Here is a 19,929-nt window from a genome sequence, read left to right as displayed (position 1 = left end):
GTGCTGCCACGGCACTGCTTGGCACCACCTGCACGTGCAGGCAGCATCAGCGCAGTGCCGGCAGGGATGTGGCGCTGGAAGCTGCAGCAAAACAGGCAGAGCAGGCACTCTGAACAAAAATGCAGCACAAACTGTTTTTCTCTGGCACGTGGAGGCTCCCTTTAGCAGCTCTCCTGGATGCCGGTGATCTGCCGCGATCTGCCACTCAGATGATTTAATCACCCAGCCCCTGCAGTGCTTACCAGCGCTCACCACCACCCGCACGCGGTTTCTCTGCCTTGCAGCACCACCCCGTGGCTGGCGCACCCCACAGCTCTGCTTGCTTCCAGCCTCCCAGCCACCGTTAACAAACGTCAGCAGAGCCAGATCCCACTTGAAGCTAAGGATGAAGGCAAACTTTTCCACTTCAGCTACACACTCCAACCCTGGGACCTTGTGCCTCACGTAAGCTCCGTTTAGGGTACCAAGTCAGGAGTGGAACGGCTGCTCTGGTATTTAATCTCCCTACGAACCAGTCATGATTGCAGTGTACTGACAGCACTGTAGCAAGCCACAGAGAAAGGCAGTATTTAAATCTCACTATAACAGCGAAAGGTGCAGGTGTCCTGAGACACAATCAGTTCTGAAAGAGTACCTCTCCTGAAAGGCAGGCACCAGGAGCATGACACAGCAGCTCTAAGAAATACTCCGTCCCAGTATTGGACTGCTAGAGGTAAGAATACTGTGAGGCATGAGCTACCACCCGTGTCAAGACACCTCGACAGCTTCCAGAGGTGCGTGCCTTGCTCTGAGATCAGCTGCCTAGCAAAAAAGATAAAAGCAACAAGAGCAACCCAGAGTTGTCACGATGGGGAGTGCAGTCAGTCACAGAAACCCACTGCCACTCCTCCCAGGTTTTATACAGGGAGTTTGATCTACTCGGTCAAATTCACCCTGATTTTTCAGGGTTCCTTTAGCATGTGTCCAGGGAAGCTGTGCACACATGTAGTTAGAGCAGCTAGCCAGAAGGGCAGTAATTGAGAACAGGATACCCAGGTCTTTTTACATGGAAACTTTTATTCTCAGTGAGATCTGTACATTCAAGTCGCACATACTTTTAAGTCTTTGATGGAGCTGAAGCACGTGACCACAAAAACCGCCTGGTCTGTTTGAATGGTTACAAGTTTATGCCTCGAAAGTAGACAGGAAATTTGTGACTATTTCCTTCAATTTACCTTCTGTCTGGTCAGAGATCTTCCCTTCGGTCCTGTTGAAACAGAGTTTAGTTAAGCTTCTGACACAGAAATAAATGTACTGGTAATTCTGAAGTTAAAAAAAAAAAAGGAACTTTACTAACAACATGCCTTCTCCTCAAGAAGAGTTAGGCCTGTTAAGAATTAAGGTTTGTCCACAAATACTCTCAGAACAGAGCCCTGTTGAACTGGGCACAGCTATGACAGATGGAACGCACAAACCTGGCTCAGGACAAAGCAAGCTAGAACCAGTTCACAGGACAAGACTGGAAATACTCAAATCCCCCCAGTCAGCTCAGCAATAAGCTAGCAGCACTTAATCCACAGTATTCTAATAGCTCAAAGCTATTAACATGACAAAAGCATGCCGACTCACTGCCTGAAGTGGTTTCAATTTCAGATTACAGGACAAGCATGCAAATGGGTTCATTTTAAACATCAGATGGATTTTTTTTTTTGAGTAAGAACTGTAGACAAGATGCCAAGATCTGTTCAACAGTGCAACGACAGCAGGCAGGCTGATTTAACCTCCAGTCAGAGGCAGCAGAAGGCCTGATGTTGGAGGATACAATAGCTTAATGGTTCAGTGACCATTATCTGCGCTCCAGCTCCCAGGTCAGTATCCCTGGGATGAACTAAGATAAATTATCATACCTGATCGTGGAGAGGAGGGCCTGGTGCTGGCTCAGTATATGAGCTAGGAAAGCACTCTCAAATTTTGTGATTTTACTGGGCTCCAGCTTGTCCAAGTGACCTCTTACACCAGCATAGATGACTGCAACCTGTTCCTCAATAGCCATGGGAACTGCATGAAAGAAAACACTCATACCATCAGCAATTCTTGTATCAGGATACATCAGTATCAGAGCCTCTCTGAAGATCAGCTCTGTGTCTGCAACATGGTTCACGTCAAGCCTGCATTTACAATACCCAAAGGGTATCTTCATGCCGCCACAAAGACCAGCACCACAGACTAAGAGGGAATGCAGATGTGCTACACCCGACGTGCTACACTCACCATACTGTCCTTGTTTGAGGAGCTCTGTCAGACGCACACCACGATTCAGCAGCTGCTGTGTGGCAGCATCCAGGTCAGACCCAAACTGAGCGAAGGCAGCTACTTCACGGTACTGAGCCAATTCCAGCTTCATGGTACCTGCCACCTACAATAAAAGGCAAGGGCACACTGAGTTTCACCAGTTTTTAAGTGAATCTAGTTGTCTGTAGGTTACCTTTAGCTGACAGTTGCCACAAGTCAGCTAAATAGGTGATTAATCACATTTCTAAAAAAAAAAATCCCAGTGTCTGGCCTTTAGCATGTTATTCTTCCCTGAAAGTATCACAATTGATACTTCTAACTTGTATCTGGATTAAAAAGCATGGTGTTAGAAGAGCATTCTCTGGATCCAGCTAGATCAGCACCCAGTTCAGCATGACACTTTCGACTATTTTTGACTGTTTTTGACTACTGTCAAACATCTTCATGCAGATACTCTTCCCTCCACTCCCCATGCCCTGCTGCCTGCCAGCATGTGATGGAAATATCACAGACCCCACAGATTTGTTTCTTTTAGAAAGTTTTTAAAGTTATTTCATAACACCAAGGAACTCAGAACTTAATTCCCTTTGTACTCGTGACTCTGTAAAGAGTGAAATGGTTTGGACAGCCTACACACTACTTATCTCTGGTGAGAGGAGCTATCGTTACATGCTTACTTGCTTCATAGCCCTGGTCTGAGCAGCAGAACCCACACGGGACACAGACAGACCGACGTTGATGGCTGGACGGATACCTTTGTAGAACAGCTCAGTTTCCAAGAAGATCTACGGGATAAATTTATTATCCTGGTCAGAAGCCTCCCTCAGACATACCAGTACATCTGTGTAACTTACTGGCAGACGAAGAGAAAGCCCTACCTGTCCATCAGTGATGGAGATGACATTGGTTGGAATGTAAGCAGACACATCACCAGCCTGAGTTTCAATGACAGGCAGGGCAGTCAGAGAGCCGCCTCCAAAGGAGTCGTTCATTTTGGCAGCTCTCTCCAGCAGGCGGGAGTGCAGGTAGAACACATCACCTGGGTAGGCTTCACGGCCAGGTGGACGGCGCAGCAGCAGAGACATCTGACGGTAGGCAACAGCCTGTGCAGAAGCATCAAGAAAGCTCTCAGACTTCAGCAGCTCATTTAAAATTCTGAATTTTTAGGCCTCAGGTGATCTTACAGCATCAATATATAAGCATCAATGCTGGACCTCTAAGGCCTATAAGCAGTGCTTCCTGACCTGCTTGGATAAGTCATCATAGATGATCAATGCATGCTTTCCGTTGTCTCTGAAGTATTCCCCCATGGAGCAGCCTGAATAGGGAGCCAGGTACTGAAGGGGTGCAGCGTCAGATGCTGTGGCAGACACCACAATTGTGTACTTCATGGCATCTGCAAACAATTTGAGAGACTCGTCACCTGAGTGCATTACCTTATCGTGCCAGTAATCAGCAAATGCAACATGCATACGAAGCACTAGTTGCTGAAGTAAACCCAGGAAGCATCGCTAGTTACAGGAAAGAACAACAGATGACATTAACCTAACAGTTAGCTTGACTAACTCAGGAAATTTCAAAAGCGAGTTCACAGCAGCTATTGTGTGGCACTTGCAGATGATTTTTCATTTAAAGTGAAGCTTAAACTTTTATTAAGACACTCTTGGGTTCTACAAGTCAGACACCTGGAAGTCTGTTTTCTTGGCTTTTACAAGAAGGTGCTAAACTGCTTCATACTCCAGAACAAATTGCCACTAAAATACTGTTTTTTTTTTCTACTAGGTATGATTCCACTTGACCAGCAGACAAGAAGGAAAGTGCCTAAGTTCTTCTAAGCCCTGTTATATACACAGCTTTTTTGCCAGACATTACTGTTTCTGAAAAGATGCTACCACATAATGGATTATGTTTGGGCAGTGAAGTCTCCTCAGCAGGCTTTAAATGGCCATTCATACTGACTTGCGTGCATACGAAGCAAACACAAAGTCCATAAAAATATTTGCAGGCCACAGCTCATAATCAGGCCTGCCTGACTGCCGAGAGGAAACTCCCCCAGCTCTGACAAAAGAGACATGAAGGGTCATGTTTTCAGAAGCGATTCAACGGTTTCAGGGCATCATACTAGTTTTCTAATCCAATGAAGTGAAAATGTGTCCCCTGTCCCTGCAGATAACTTTAAGAACTTGTCTAGAAAAACAAGTAGTTTTTTCATCTCATAAGAAAATAATTCTGTCTGTACTTTCAGTCAGGAGGGTTCATAGTATTATTTATCGTTATAAGAACAGGATGTCCTTATTTGCCAGGCTCGACCATCATCAGAAATCTGTACCTGCATCAGTGAGCCTCTTCACCAGCTGCGCAACAGTAGATCTCTTCTGGCCAATGGCAACATAGATACAGTACAGCTTCTTTTTCTCATCTGTTCCATCATTAAATCGTTTCTGGTTGATTATTGTGTCAATTGCAATGGAAGTTTTCCTGTACAACACACAGTTTGGTTAACTTAAGCGACCCATTCCTCTCCCAAACTCCACCCAGCTGTGTTCAGTTCCGTACAGTAGACCACGCCGCATTCAAGGCTGCTAATGGAAACATTTTTTGTTTGGGCATTTAACTTACCCAGTCTGTCTGTCACCAATGATCAGTTCACGCTGTCCACGGCCAATTGGCACCAAACTGTCCACAGCCTTAATACCAGTCTGCATAGGTTCCCGCACAGAGATTCTGGGAATGATGCCAGGGGCCTTCAAGCCAACTCTCCTACGTGTCTTAGATGTAATAGGACCCTTTAAAGAGAGAAAAAACCCTGTTGCAGTCTGCACCACACAGGAGCAAGCTTAACGCTTAGCATTACACTGACCTTCCCATCAATGGGATTGCCTAGGGCATCTACAACACGGCCCAGCAGCTCCTCCCCAACGGGAACATCCACAATGGCACCAGTCCTCTTCACGACATCCCCTTCCTTGATCAGTCTGTCGTTACCAAACACGACAACACCAACGTTGTCGGGCTCCAAGTTCAAGGACATTCCCTAGGACAAAGATCATGCTGACATGAGAAAAATGATACCAACATCTATGGTGATTTCTTGATGCTTTAAAATATTGATGTGATTAGTCTACAGTGTGAAATATGGGACACTGGCAACAATTATCAATGTTCTGCTTACATCCACTCGTAGAATATCCTGAGCTGGAAGGGACACACAAGGATCAAGTTCAATGCACTTATCTTCTCCCATACTGGTGACAGAACCTGGCTAAGCCTTCAGTTTACTACGTAATTATACCTGCAGCAATCATTCCTCTCCCAAAGAAAAACAGAAAGGATAAGTAGGTTTCAAATACATTTCTCTTGCCTAGGAATTCAACAAGAGAACTGGCCTATCTGCCTGAGGCAAGCCAGAGCATTAACAATTCTGGAAGAGATGCTGCAGTAGAATCAGGGAACAGTCGACTTTTTATCTCTAGTCTACCCTTTGGACTAGAAGAAGTCACCAAATTGTGCACTGTACTGGATCACAGAGCTTATTCTTCAATGGTAATCATAAAAGCCTGCCTAAAACCTAAGAAAACAAAGTCCAGTGCCAAATTAGCCCTTAACGCTTCCTAGATGAAGGCAAATAAAACCCAAGCATTGGCCAAGAACCAGATAATGATATCAAACACAAAGCGTTACAAATTCAAAGAATATCTGCTTTCTGTAGTATTTGCATAGTAGTCAGCTAGTTACTACACATCAAAATTACAATTAAGTTCGTAAAATCTCCATATGGGTAGGTCCAAGCACAGCCTCAGGTTCTCCTTTAAAAAGTTATCTTTTCATTTCTATGATAAATAAACTGCTTTAGTGAAAGCTCACCTTCAGCCCAGAAGAAAACTCAACCATTTCTTCTGCCTGCACATTTCTTAGGCCATACACACGGGCGATACCATCACCAATCGAGAGCACACGGCCAGTCTCCTCAAGTTCAGCAGAGGTGTCAGCTCCCAAAATACGTTCCTCAAGAATAGAGGATACTTCAGCAGTGCCTAGAAGATATTTCAAACCAGATTTAGCGAATTAAGGCACAGTATAAATTCAGTTAGCTTGTCTTTAATTCACAAGCCAAGGCACCCTCTCTCTGTAAGTTCTAGCACAGAATGTTCTTCCTTATATGTAACACAGAGGGAAAGTAACAGTTTCTGTGTTCACAGCCAATAAAAGCAGCTTCAACTTGATCACTGAGCTGACTTCAATCAAAAAACTGATGGCTGTTTAGTTTTGTCATTGATTTCCTCCAGTATGTCCTAACCTGTTAGCAATCCCTCCCTCTGGAGAGCCATTAGGCTAAGTAGATTAGAGTTCACTCAGAAAGCACAGACGTGCCCTCTCTGCAGGTAATGCTTAGACTGGACACATGAAAAACACCAACTCATTCGTAAACCAGAATATTCTAAAGGCACTTAATACATTTACAGAGCAAGTTGTTCAATATAATCTATAACAGTATGTTTTCCTCCTTCCTCCAATTTGCCAGTATGCCCCCAACAACTTTTTATTTCCTCAGCTAGGAAAACAGTAAGCAGTGAAACTTATTTCCTAATTATACCTTTATTTGGCCTAAAGCACATCAGGAATTGTACGTGAACTGCTACCAAAACGCAGATATGCAGTGCTGTTGCCTTCTTAAGCTGCCAGCAGCACTGGAGTTATAATCAAGGACAAAAGGTCAAAGCAGGCCTGAGAAAGTCATCCTTTCTCTAACATTGCCAACAAGCAGACAGGAAATTGGAATTTGAGTCGTTTTTCAGGTAATTCTGCAGGACTGAAAGACTGAATTGGATATTTGGGAGGCAGATAAGCTGAGTAAGCCAGCTGACATGTCATCACCCCACTGGTTTGGACATACTTTGAACAATTATTAAAGTTAAGTCTGACAGATGTGACCATGTAACTGATCTTTCACTTCCCAACACTGCCAGTACATAAGTGTCCTTAAGTGTTTTGTCAGCTGACACATGCACCTCACACTCCAAGCTCAAATTACCTTGTCTGACTGATCAAGGTCTTAAACAGTACTCTTATAATAATAAGAGCCTTTCTTCGGACTCACCGGTTTTCTGGAAATGTGTTTTGGAGGCATGGATGTTTCTTGTGGCAACAAATGCTGCACCCAGGGTGTTTCTGGAAACCTAAAATAAGTAATTGTTTCAATAAACAAAGCCTCTTTGATCACACAAAACACAGTACGTTAAAGAAAAACTACATTAAAATTCCTCAGCGCGAAGTTAGGCATGTAGCGTGTCTCCATTCTGAACTGAGCTCCAGAGCTCTGCATTCACAAGCCGCAGTTAGAGAACCGAACCCGAGATGAATTAACTAACCCCAGGCACTGAGACTGCCCTAAATCGCTGCGTGTTTCTGCACAGCCCTCGCGCTGCGCTGCCACCAGCACGGCACTGCGGCAGCTCCCACAGCAGCACCTCCTCTCCCCCGCCGCCGCTCCCCACGGCGCCCAAAGCTCGGGGCACGAATAAACCCCGGACGACCTCCTGCATCCGCACGAGGGGGAGAATAAGGGTACGTCTCGGGAGGATCGATTTCTCGGCAAAGCGAGGACTGACCTCTCCTAGTAAAGCCTAAGGGCAAATTTTCTGAAGCGCGGCTGATTGCTCAAAAGGAAAATCCGTGGTAATGAATGCGTTAAATGGTTATTATAGATGATAAATCCTGAAGCTCACAGTGCAGCGCCGCAGCAGCATGCACACGATTTCTCCGGAATCCCATGGAGGCCTGCGGTCACCTTCACAGGGGACACGGACCGGAGGCGGCCCCTGAGAGCCCCCTGCGGTGCCCCCCAAGCCCCCCGGCCCCACCGGGATTTCGCTTCTTTCACCCCCACCCCTCACGGCCCCATTTTCACCTTCAGCGAAGGGCACGGCACCCCTACCCCCGTGCCCCATTCCCCAAACCAACCCATCCCCGGCAGGACCCGGTCCCCTGAATGTTTTGGGGACCCCCCCCCCTCGCCCCCACCCCACACCGGACCCCCGGGGGCCGCTCGCCCACCCCCGGCCGAGCCCAGGAGGCGGCGGCCCCTCAATGTCACCGCGGCCCCCAAGATGGCGGCGGCGGCGGCCGCCCTCCCCTCAACCCTCAGGCAGTGCGGAGGGGAAGGCGAGCTCACCAGGCCGGCATGCCGCGGCAGGGAGCGGGCGAGGGTGGCGGCCAGGCGGGCGGAGAGCATGGTGGCGGCGGCGGCGGCTGAGGGCTGGGGGTGAAGCAGACAGGAGGAGGCTGCCGGCCCCGCGCTCTCTCCACAAAATGGCGGCGCCGCGCTCCGCCCTAATGGGCGGCGAGGCCACGCCTGGGGCGGGGAGAGGGCTCGGAGAGCTCCCCCGGCCCCTCAGCCCTCCCCCTGCGTGTGTCTGTAGGAACAGAGAGAAACGGGGTGTTTAGGAAAATAGGCTTTACGGCCGGTGCGCCTGGAAATGGCCCCGAGTGGGCGGAAGGGGCGGGGAGGGGGCGTGTGGGGCTGGGGGTTCCACCAACCCTCTGGGGGCTGCGGGTGTCGGTGTCCCTCTCGTAGCAGCTTCTAGAGGCTGAACGTGAAACAGAAAAGTACTTAATAACTCTCTTAAAATTCTCTTAATCTCTTAAAAACTCAAATCCACACTCTGGGAAAGAAGGTGAAAAGCCCGCAGTATGCCGCGCCTCACTGGTCTTAGTGACCTGACAAAGCGGCTTATTTATTTCTCAGCCCATCTCTTGCTAACACCGGCGTCCTAAGAGGCGACCCCACAGCTGCTTGGGGGCCCTCGGCAGCGACAGCGCCTCGCTTCGAGGCCCGTGGGTGCGGAGGGTGCCAAAGGTCGGTCAGCACGCCGGGACAGGGCCTCGGAGTCAGGCGGGAGTCTGGTAAAGGACAGCTCCCGGCAGGCCTCTGCAGGAACTGTAAACGTTAGTAAAAAAAGGAGCACAACTTTTTTTTTTTTTTTTTTTTTTTTTTTTTTTTTTAACGCAAGTAATGGCACACAAGCTATTCAGGTTCTAACTTTCGCCCTTTAGTATAAAAAGATAATTTGCACCCTCTTGGCGAAGGGTTTCATGTGTCTTTTTTTTTTGTGTGCGTGATTTGTACCGTGATGTGCACGAAACGTACAACTCCATCAAAAATCACCTCAATATTCTACTGATTAAAGACTTCTCTTAAGCTATCGGGTACGTAGGAGGGAAAAGCAAATTCCTTCAAAACATTCAGAGCACGTTGATCAGCTCTGTTGAAAGCAGTGGCTGCAGTTACTGAACTGAACTGTTACTTTATTTGCGCTTTGAGATTGTAAAGTTAGGATATTGCAACCTCGTATCTAAGGTGTTACACGTCGGCTTTAAACACGGAGCTGCCGGCTGCTTGCCTGTTAGCGACCTTGTGGCTGATCTCCAGAGCCTTGAAAAAGCCTATTGCTTTATCCAGCACATCGCATATATTTTTGCTTTATATAAAGCATATATTGCTTTACCCACTAAGCATAAAGCAAAAGGTCTTCGGGTGCTAAAAATCAGGCCCAAAAAGACAAACGAGAGGACAAAAGGGGGGGGGGGGGCTCCCGCAGGACTACAACTCCCAGCAGGCCCCGCGGCGCGCGGGGAAGGCCGGGGCGGCGGCGGGAGGCTCAAGGCGGCGGCTGATGGCGGAGGCCGCGGCCATGGAGAAGCTGCAGGGGGTAATGGCGGGGGGGGGGCTCCGAGCCCCTGCGGCCCCGGCACCGCTCGGCCCTGGGCTGAAGCGAGAAGTGTCGGGGGCGGGGGGGTGGTGGCTGCGGTGATTGGGGTCATCGGTGCGTCTGTAGTGCGTCTGTAGCGCGTCTGTAGCAAACAGGGCATGAGGTTAAAAAGGTGAAATTTATAAAATGAGGAGGTGGGCAGGGGTTCGGAAAAAACGAGGAGAGTTAAAAGGTTCCCTGAACTACAGGGGGTGTCTGAGACGAAGGGAGCTGCGTCCCCTTCCACCACCAGTGCTTTGGCTGCTGTAGGAGCCGCTCCTCAGGAGCGCAGAGCTCGCAGTGCTTCACGTTCCTCACAGCCGTCAGCTATTTTCCCACATCTCATTTGGCTGTTTCCTTTTTTTTTTTTTTTCCCCTCATTCTTTGTCAGGTTACTTCATGGCTAAAGAAAGTGTTTGAGAACAAGCCTATTCCGCCATACGAAGTGAACGCCCAGACCGTTGATATCTTGTGTAAGCTTAAAGAATACAGTGAAGCCAGAGACAGAGGTCTTGCTTTCCTGATAGAAGACATGAAGCAGCAGGCAACAGAATACGAAGCAGAGGGTGAGTTAGAAGCTCCAGTTCTTGGTTTCATCACAGTTTTCCTTAGTTACCTGGTAGACAAACTAGCAATAAGCTTAATTTTTGTTATGGTACAGCTTTTACTCCAACGTGCTCCATGCTTTTCTTTCAGCAAAGTACACTCTGACATAAGGTTGGACAGAAGCAATTTTTTAGCCAGCTTGAGCAGGCTGTAAATGTGGACAAGCAGGTTGATTGCTAAAGCTTCCTAGCCTGCTGGGCTGAATGAGAACAGCATTGGAGTATTGGCTGGATAGACAGCGGAGACCCTACAGCTAATTTAAGAGTCTGAGCCGGTGGTAATCCACTGTTAAGGAAAACAATTGAGGAATGTGAAACAACAGTGAGGTGATTAAGTTATGCTCTTGCAGCCTGGATTCTGTATCCGATAATGTTTTTTCTGGAGCGAGTGGTTCAGGGGTCCATAATAGATCTTAACACGTGCTAAAGGATCAAGTCCTCTAGTGACTTGACATCAAGTGAATAATAATGGAGACTGTGCAGTTGACTTAGGCTGTCAGAGAACGTGGACACTACCAGACAGGTATGGGTGTGAGCTCTGCTGCAGTTTCAGACTCCCCTGGTAGGACGAGTATCATTACTAGCAGAGGTTTCATATGACAAGCATGATGGCTCTTTCCGTAATAGCAGAGAGATAAAAAAAAAAAATTCTTCTGGAGTGGAATTGGGTCCTACCTAGAGCTAAAATAAGTTATATTTAAAACAAAACAAAGCAAACAAACAAAAAAAACCCACACACACTATTTTTTGGTTCAACTTGTTTTTCAGCTAATTATCTAGAGGGTCTTCTCACAGAAGGCCTGGGTATTTCATTATCCAGTCTGTCCAGCAAAGGCATCGCCTACCTCAGCACCCTGGTAAACAGTGCAATGACACTTGAAACGAAGGACACCTCTCTTGCCAGGTAATTCTTCCCACTCCGTAACAGGGGTGATGGTCTGTGCTACTTCCCTTTCTACAGTTTCAAACTGTACTTTCACAACAGGGGTCTTACTTGTCCAGCTTCTTTTGCACCACGGAGGCAGCTTTAGAGGACACAAAAACTGAGCACAACACTTGATTTTTCCCTGTAAGGAAAGCCTCTGAAGCCCAGAAGGTGTCTTAGCCACAATTAAGTCTCTTTTTCGGCCCATGCCCTTGTGATCAGTGCCTAGGATGTATCCACTACAACTTGCCAGGTAGCACAAGCTGGAGCAGCTTTTATACTGCTGAGGCAAGGACTGTGGAACTGCAGCTGGTTGTTTAGTCTCAGCTCCTCTCTTAAAAGCCTCAGTTATTGTAAGATTTCCTTGTCTCAGTAGTCTCAGCTCCTCTCTTAAAAGCCTCAGTTATTGTAAGATTTCCTTGTCTCAGCCACAGAGCAATTGCAGCTGTTAGTCTGTTCTTTCTCAGCCCCTCTGCCTGGCCTTAAACTATAACACAGCAGGAGTCCCTTGAGCATTGTCAGTAAGGAGGGGCTGAAATCTGCCTTGGAATCCATTTTTTAAAAAATCATGTTCAGGAGCTTTGCTCTTACAGCTCTTGAGAGAGGAGCAGGCAGAAATGAACAATTTGAGAAGAATAAGTGGATTAAATACTTCTGGGTGTGTCCCAGGGATATGCGTTTTCAGGAACTGAATTTCAAAGGCAATTTGGCAAGCCAGGACTGGAGCAGTTTATTATTTCAAACCTGGTGGCTGTATTCACTAGAATGCCAGGTCCTGTTTAGCCTTTTCCAGTACTCAGTTTGCTGGGCTATTTCCCCTTCTGGACAAAATCTCCGCTAATTAAGGGAAGCAAATACCTTCAGTGGTTTATTTTCCTCTTCTAAAATACCTGGTAGTTAGCTACCTGCTGCATCATAGCATGAGAAAAACAGGTCATTTGTGGAAAGTGTGTGTGAGGTAAACAACAATAATTCTGAGCTTGGTAAAAGTTGACTGAGAATTCCCACTGAATCTTTCTTTCCACCAGCTTCTTCTGTGCCATCAATGATATGAGTTCCAAGCTGTATACAACAGAATCAAAAAACAGAGAACTGGAACTGGAGTTGAACAAAATTAAGAAAAAACTAACTGCTGCACTGGTGCTGGAAAAGCAGTTAAAGGGGTGAGTAATGGATGAGAATGTGGAAAGATTGTAAGCAGTGCTGCTGATCTCTGCCATGTAGTGTGCTCCTCGTAACAACTAACAGGAGTAACTGAACTGACAGGTTTTTGATGCATCTGTAATCCACAGTATTGGGAAGTATCTGCCAAAAGCTGTGTGTTATGGGCACATTCAGAAATCAAAAGACTTTGGGGCTATGGTCAAACCTATTGTTTTAAACCAAAAATGGTTTACAAGCAGTTTTCAGATAAGGGGCGGCATCTTCCACCAGTTCTCTTCAGCTGAGGTTGAAGGCAAACCACATCTTACCTCACTTACTGTGGGCTTTGTAGTTAGGGTGAAGGAGCCAGGCAAAACCAAAAAGAGGCCTAGGTAAGAATTTCCTTTAATCTGTGAGAGTCTAAAAGAAAAAATAATGAAATCAAGTCCATTCCCTAAAGGATGTCATCTGAAGGGCTTTGCCAAGTACACTGTGATCAGCCCCTCCCTGACCATTGGTTCAGATGATCTCCACAGTTCCCTTCCATTCTAATTGTCTGGTTCTGTCACAGTTGTAATTGTGGTGCTCTTGCAGCACAGATGCAAGACCCACATGCCTCTCCCAGTTTTGCCATGGCCCCTTTCTACGCTCTTAAGTTTAGCCTGCCTAACATGTCCCTAAGTGAATTAATTACAGAATTAAGCAGAAGACTTACTCTGTGCTGTTACATTACACAGAAGGCTTTCCCCTCGACCTTTTATCCTGTGGCCCTTGGGAGTCTGGAGTTGACAGCCATGGATATTTACAGGGGGGAATCTCACAGAAAAATGCAAGCATTCTCTCCCTCTGGAGTTGGTTGTATTATGGTGTTTAGCTTGAGCATAGATGACTGAGTGGTATATGAATACTGGTGTCTCTTTAGATGCAAAGGTTTGTTTCTTTTTTTTTTTTTTTAGGGATCTTCAAAAAACAAAGGAACATCTTGAGGTAGAAAGAGCCAAGGCTGAGAGACAATCCCTAAACTTGAATTTCCTGAGAGACAAATACAAGGATTTCAAAATCAGGATTAAGGCTGCTGAGGTAGGGGGAAGGAATTACCTAACAGGATGGTGTAATAGGTTGGCATAGTTGTGATTGGTCAGGCCCAAAACTAGTTAGGGACATCACTGAAGCTTACTGAACTCCTGGATTTTGGACATGTGGGCTAACAGGATGAGTCATTACCATACTTCAATTGTCCCCGGTATGTACACACTCGTTCTTCTGAATGTCCTTTGGTAAATGCAAAGATACTTTCCCTTTTGAGAATATTAGCTCAGACTACTTTGTGCTTGCTGTGAGGTACCGTTAACTTGTCTGTATACTCTTATATTAACAGTAGAACGTATGATTCACTGAGGAAAACTGTGTCAAAATCCTGAATGTAGCCATTTGGGGAGGATTAATGAATGATTAAATGTTTAAGGCAGAAGTTGTTCTGTCTTCTTCACCTTTCCCTATGTGATGAAGGATATGCGAATGCTTTATTTAATACTTGGATGCTGTTCAATATCCTGACAAATACCAGATAGAAAATGTTGAATTAGTGGTAACGACATTTTACTGAGAAACCTCTTCACAGCCTTGCCATGTGCTCTTCTCCCACTAATTTTCTGGAAAGGTTTGTTAGTCTTGGAATAAATTTTAGTAGTGACTGATTTCATACACCAGCTAGAGCTGTAGTTCAAGTAGCACGTTTCTACACTTTTCAGACTGTGGTCTTGTCTGCCTCTTTCAATCAAAACCCAAGGAAATGGCAAAATCTCTCTCTTCCCTCTTATATTTTGTCATTTATGTTTGAACTCTTTCCTGCTTGTAGGAGCAGCTTGCTGCCAGCGGGTTGGATCCATCATTGACGCATCAGTCACTAGTGAGCATGTCTGAGGTAGGTCTGTTGGTACAAGACAGATGTTTCTACAGCAATCCATGTTGCAAATGGGGTGGATATTCTGTGGAATATATCTCGTTACATGGCTGCCTTTGTATTGCAATTACTGAATAAAATGACCCAGGTGATTGCTTCTAGTGTATGGGAAATATGCCTGCTCTCAAATGCTGCTGAGCTAAGGGAGGAGGTTGAGTGAAACCCAGATTCTGAACCTCTGTGTGCCTTTTTCTTGTCTTTAAACATAACATTTTAAGCTAAATCGTAACTCCAGCAGGATGTTTTTTGAAGGAAAAAGCACATTTCTTGAGTTACTAGCTGTAGATCATCCAGCTTTGTTCTGAGTATTTATACATATTTAATGTGTTGGAGTTATTCTGTCTGCACTCAACATGTTTTAATGTTACTTGCTATTACTGTAACGGGCATTTCAGTCTCTCTTCCCATTTCTTTTACTATCTTTTCTTGCCTATTAGGTTGAACAATTAAAATAGGTTTCCTGAATGTACGTTGTCATTCTCGTGAACCAGCGCTGGGTGGCAATGTTGACATTGCACAGCGTTTCAGAAGAGTGCTAACTAAAAATCGTGTTGGATTTCTACATACGAAATGGCATTGGAACCTTTCTAGTCTTTATCTGACCTTCATCATCTTCCCAAACCTAAGTAAAAGGGCATGTTTGACTCACTGGCATTTCTACATCTGCTCTGCCAAGAGCTCTGTAAAGTAGGCAGCGCGAATGACTTCATCTTCAGTGCGCGTTTTTTTTTTTTTTGGAATGTCTTAGGTTGATTATTTGAAAAAAATATGGGCTTTGTAATATGTTAAATTTTAAGCCCCCTGGAAAAACTACTTCCCCTTGTTAACAGAATGAGCAAAGCAAAGCATGTTTGGGGACTTTTTTTTCCTATTGCATGTGCAAAATTTTCACACGCAAGCCATAGGCTTGAGACTGTATCTCCTTCCTTGGGGCTGAGGTCTGTGTGTGGCCTACAGTGCTGTTAATCATGAAAGTCCTCTGGTGGCTTCTGAGTTGACAGGCTCCCTCCTGTCAGGGAGGTGAGATCAGGTGGTCATCCTGTAGGTAACAATGCTATATGTTCTCGGAAAGGAAGAGAAAGTGCATCTGTGTAAAATTTGAACTAGGTTTAACTGACTGATAGCTGAGTGAATCGTAGATCTTTAGTTTTCTGTGCATTTTGAGAAAGATCACAAGATCTCTAATCAACATAGGTGAATTCTGAAATGCTGTACATAATTGTAAATGTATTTTGCTGATTTACATCACTTCTGCAAGTAAGACTGTAGAATGTAATCTACTTTTCTTCTGTCCACAGAAACTGGATGAAATGCAGACAGAAGTTGTGCTTTTGAAGAAGAAACTTGAGTCCTACCTAGATTTAACTCCTGTAATTATTTTTCACTGTTCTTCTATACGTGCAGTCAGATTAACTTCAATGGACTTCAAAAATATAAAGGAAATTGTTCTGTGTTTCAATGGATAGACAGATATCTCTAGAGATCTATTAATGAGTCGTGTAAACAAAAGACTTCACTTAAACAGGAAGCTATGTATTGATTAATCAAAGCCAAAAAAATAAGTGTTTGCCTGGCAAACTTTGCTCTAACAACATGTCTAGGAATGTGACCTGAAGAAATAGGCTGGTTGAGCTCAGTATCAAGATGAAATAGCTGGAAATTAAAACTTAGAAGAAAATGTAGTTCTTTAGTATAACAAAAACTTCCAGATTACACGTCCTAATACATTATTAAATCAGGCTGTCAATATGGCAGACACAGCACACAGAGCAGAGGTTGAAGGATTTTCTGTCATTCAGGTGAGATTTGGCAAATAGTGGAGCAGATAGCTGAGTGGGTTTGACTTCAGTAAATAGAGCAGTAAACTAAATGGTTGCAACTGTACTTGAGTTACCTGGTATGGCTCCTGTTAGCTCCTCATCTGAGCACCCCGAAGTCAGGTAACCTCCGGGAGGTTATTTTTATAAATAGGGAGTAGAGGTCCAGAGAAACAAAGGGACATGTCCAAAGTCATGTAGAAATTCTGAGATGAATCATGTATTTTGTGTTGTGAACTGGGGACCAGTCTGCTGGACCACCCTTCACCTCCTCAGCCCTTACAGAGTTCATGCTCCTCAGCACACCTTCCTGTAACCTAATTTCTCCCTTATACAAATACTGCCATCTCCCTCCTAGAGTAAAAGGATGAAGGGAGAGGATGGGACTGATTCTGTTATAAATCCATCTTACTCCAAGAGGCAGCTGCCTCCTCTCCTCAAGCAAAACAGGATGTTCAAATTGGATTAGGTTCCCCAATTCCTCCCTCCCTCTGACTCCCTGTCAGTGGAGACAGGGAGAGCCCTGATGCCTTGCTGCTGGTGCAGACGGAATGAAGGAGGAGGGTTAATACTTGCACACTGCTAAAATCTTGTGCTCTGGTAAATTCATCCCTGGATATCTTTAAAAATCTAGTTTCTCAATTGGTAGTTTTGGAAAATAGATAAAAATACTTCTTTAGACATCAGGTTATAGCAGAATCTTGGAAAATAACCTGATTGTCCAAACCAAACTGATAATAGGCTTTTGATGTCAGTATCTATAGCATGGGATGAATGTACACAAAACTGATTTTATTATCCCTGAAATCCCGTGGGGAGCATGATTAGAGTCTTGCAATGATACAGGAACTCTGTGATTCAAGTTGAAATATTGATTTTTATGCCATTTCTCTCATTAGAGTCCTTCCCTTGCACTAGTGAAGATTGAAGAAGTAAAACGAGAACTGGTAAGAGTTCTTATTTTTCACAGGGATTTAAATGGGTGCTGTCATTCCAAAACGAGCTGTATTCATGAATTGCTTGTGGATTTATCTACCTCAGATCATAGTCTTAATGATCTCTGGAGGGAAATTTTTGCTCTGGTATGGCAGAAGTAGTGCATACTGGTAGGAGGAACTGTTGGAGAAATGATATCTAAAGCTACAAAGGCAGTTGAGCATAATGGTGTATCAGTGGGGATTAGGTATCTGTTATCCCTCTGGATTTTCTGCTTCACCTGTCAGAATGTTTATTCACTCAACTGTGCTACAGCTTCTTGGTCTCATGACCTTCATTACTGTGCCTGAATTCTCAAAGGGTAGTAGTGCCCATGTGTTACTGAACAGCTGCCTTGTGGACTGCAACAGGGACCTTTCCCTATAAAACATAATGCCTGTTTCATACATGCTTGTGTAACCTGCAAGGCATTGTTGGGAAAAACTTCATCCAAAGCTGTTTGGGAAGTTTGTATGTACCTTTCCAGAGCGAGCTGGGCCATGTCTGAACATAGCTGTCTTTTATTTCTTTGGGTTACTGTCTGCTTGTTTATAGATACAGCACAAGGTATTTAGTGATAAGCCTTAGAACTGTGATCGGAAAGCACATTTATTGGCGAGTATTTTGTATGGTTTCAGATGGGACTAGTCAGGTTGGTGATCCACTTATTTTTGTTCCAGAAATACTTGTTCCAGAAACACAAGCTCACCGCAGCCTATAAGGCTTTTCTCAGCTGTGTACACTCTGGAGCGTATCAGTTCAGCTCAAAGGTGTCCCACTGGGGCACTGTACGAAGGCTACTGAGTGTTTTTGGCTGTTCCTTTGGAGGTTCCTCTGTAGTGACTACTGATACTACTGCCACTTGCAGCAGTGAGAACTTTCAGTTCAGTGCTTGGGTTAATCAGTGCTAGTAATATCCTGAGGGTTGATCTCTGCAGATGTGTTTGTGTCAGAAGAATATATGAAAACTACTGTGTGATCGCTGAGTCCTCTTGTTGTGCCTTTTTTTTCTCCTGCTAGAATGATGTGGAGGCAGAGTTCTCAAAGCAAATTGACATGCTGACTCTTGAGATGCCAGAACCCAGACAATACGAGTTCACCTGAAGTGGCTTGAATGGAAGATCTATTTTCCAAACTTCTATTTTACTTGCACTAGTTTGGACTTACTGTACTTCTGCCGCTTTCTGCCTTACTCTTCTTGCTGTTCGATGGCATACTTGTGACCTTTCAGTAAGTGTAATCTTTTTGTAAGGGTTCAGGTGGCCATGCATTTGTAAATGTCACTTTTTTCATAAAATAACTTGCAAGCTTCTTGTTTTCTCTATCAGTTATTTTTCCGTATGTGATAGAAACCTGTAACCAACTTCCAGATGGCACCTTCACCAGGAACTGTCCCTACCAGCATCTGGTAGGCCCTTACCACACAGAATTGAACTAACTGTCTGGCTTTACTTTTTCTCTGTATCTGGGCTCTGGATTGTATTTTTTTTTTTTTATTCCCCTGGAGTCCTTCCTTTGGTGACGCAAATATGGTAATGACAGATGCCTCGCACCTACTAGACCATCGGCTTTTGCTCTCTTCTTATTTCAGAATTGGAGAGCCATCAATTTTTTCTACCACATGTAGCATGTCTAATGTTTACCAAGTTTTTGAAGATGAATTGTAGATGTGTCTACAGTGTTTCTTAGTTTGGGTGCTTTCTTTAAGGAGGAATACAATCAACTTTATTTAATGTCTTCAGCAGGGATTTGATATGTTAATCAAAACAAATTATATGAAAATATGGCCTAGGGCTGTATAGGGACCTATAATAGGGCCTAGAATCATAGTTCCCATTGTGTTTTAAAGCCCTGCAGCATTTGGGACATCCCACAGAGGGGATTTGTGTGTGTGAACAGTGGCTGTCTGCTTTAATGGAAACAAATTCAGCTCTGACTTGCCTCATATGGCTTCACACACCAACAAATTTTACTGCTCACATAGGTAAGAGCTGGAGTGAAACGCATTAGTACCAACTGCCTAAGATTAATCTGTAGTTTCTTTGCCATCTGAGAAAATGGAAACCCGTTACCCTAAACCAATAAAGTTTGCCCATGTAGAACACTTAGACAGCAGACCAGTAGCTCTCTTTTTTTCTTCCTTACATTCTAGTGTTAAACAAAAGTAGAAAGATAGCTTCATGGATAGTGATGGAATAACTTAAAAACAAAAAAGGGGGCTCTATAGTAAGACTTTTAGAGGTCTAAAGACATGGATATTTTTGCAGACCTGCTGTGAGATAGTAGTTTGAAGCTAGATTGTCCCTTCCACTTCTACCTCAAATGTCATCTTCTAAAAGGGTCTGCAGAACCTCCTCTTTCTATGCCACCACCATACAAGCCATGAATACCCAAGTTTTTAAAAGCTGTTTTGTATGAAAAAGCCAGAATCTGAGACGCTTGGGAAGCTTGGGAACCTGGGAAGCATCAACACCTAAAGACA

General features: G+C 44.7%; 2 protein-coding genes across 2 annotated transcripts; one reads left to right on the top strand and one right to left on the bottom strand.

The window, feature by feature from the left end:
- Nucleotides 1-1,036: 1,036 nt before the first annotated feature.
- Nucleotides 1,037-8,604, bottom strand: ATP5F1A (ATP synthase F1 subunit alpha). The gene is made up of 12 exons (XM_035310016.1): nt 8,444-8,604; nt 7,370-7,448; nt 6,136-6,305; nt 5,132-5,305; nt 4,891-5,057; nt 4,601-4,749; nt 3,516-3,667; nt 3,150-3,374; nt 2,949-3,056; nt 2,251-2,395; nt 1,887-2,037; nt 1,037-1,246 (listed from the first exon to the last, which is right to left on the bottom strand). The coding sequence occupies exons 1-12, from the start codon at nt 8,501-8,503 to the stop codon at nt 1,165-1,167; spliced, it is 1,662 nt and encodes a 553-aa protein (XP_035165907.1). The 5' UTR covers nt 8,504-8,604; the 3' UTR covers nt 1,037-1,164.
- A 1,269-nt stretch (nt 8,605-9,873) lies between these two features.
- HAUS1 (HAUS augmin like complex subunit 1) lies at nt 9,874-19,061 on the top strand. Its single transcript, XM_035310018.1, has 9 exons — nt 9,874-9,980; nt 10,411-10,585; nt 11,393-11,528; nt 12,578-12,712; nt 13,649-13,772; nt 14,551-14,616; nt 15,954-16,025; nt 17,372-17,419; nt 18,468-19,061. The coding sequence occupies exons 1-9, from the start codon at nt 9,945-9,947 to the stop codon at nt 18,549-18,551; spliced, it is 876 nt and encodes a 291-aa protein (XP_035165909.1). The 5' UTR covers nt 9,874-9,944; the 3' UTR covers nt 18,552-19,061.
- Nucleotides 19,062-19,929: the final 868 nt, after the last annotated feature.

This window comes from Oxyura jamaicensis, chromosome Z, assembly GCF_011077185.1.
Source record: "Oxyura jamaicensis isolate SHBP4307 breed ruddy duck chromosome Z, BPBGC_Ojam_1.0, whole genome shotgun sequence".
In the NCBI taxonomy this organism is placed as follows: domain Eukaryota; kingdom Metazoa; phylum Chordata; class Aves; order Anseriformes; family Anatidae; genus Oxyura; species Oxyura jamaicensis.
Note: the sequence above shows the minus strand (reverse complement) of the source record. Positions and strands in the feature narration are given on the sequence as shown.

What these genes read in the sequence shown, in the direction of transcription:
- ATP5F1A (XM_035310016.1), bottom strand. Translation starts at nt 8,503, where the DNA reads ATGCTCTCCGCCCGCCTGGCCGCCACCCTCGCCCGCTCCCTGCCGCGG. An exon ending in GAAGAGGCTCACTGATGCAG is followed by an intron (nt 3,668 to 4,600) that starts GTACAGATTTCT and finishes AATTGTTTGCAG; the next exon opens with ATGCCATGAAGTACACAATT. An exon ending in CCTCAAACAAGGACAGTATG is followed by an intron (nt 2,038 to 2,250) that starts GTGAGTGTAGCA and finishes TCTTTCATGCAG; the next exon opens with TTCCCATGGCTATTGAGGAA.
- HAUS1 (XM_035310018.1), top strand. Translation starts at nt 9,945, where the DNA reads ATGGCGGAGGCCGCGGCCATGGAGAAGCTGCAGGGG. An exon ending in TCAGGATTAAGGCTGCTGAG is followed by an intron (nt 13,773 to 14,550) that starts GTAGGGGGAAGG and finishes TCCTGCTTGTAG; the next exon opens with GAGCAGCTTGCTGCCAGCGG. An exon ending in CACTAGTGAGCATGTCTGAG is followed by an intron (nt 14,617 to 15,953) that starts GTAGGTCTGTTG and finishes TTCTGTCCACAG; the next exon opens with AAACTGGATGAAATGCAGAC.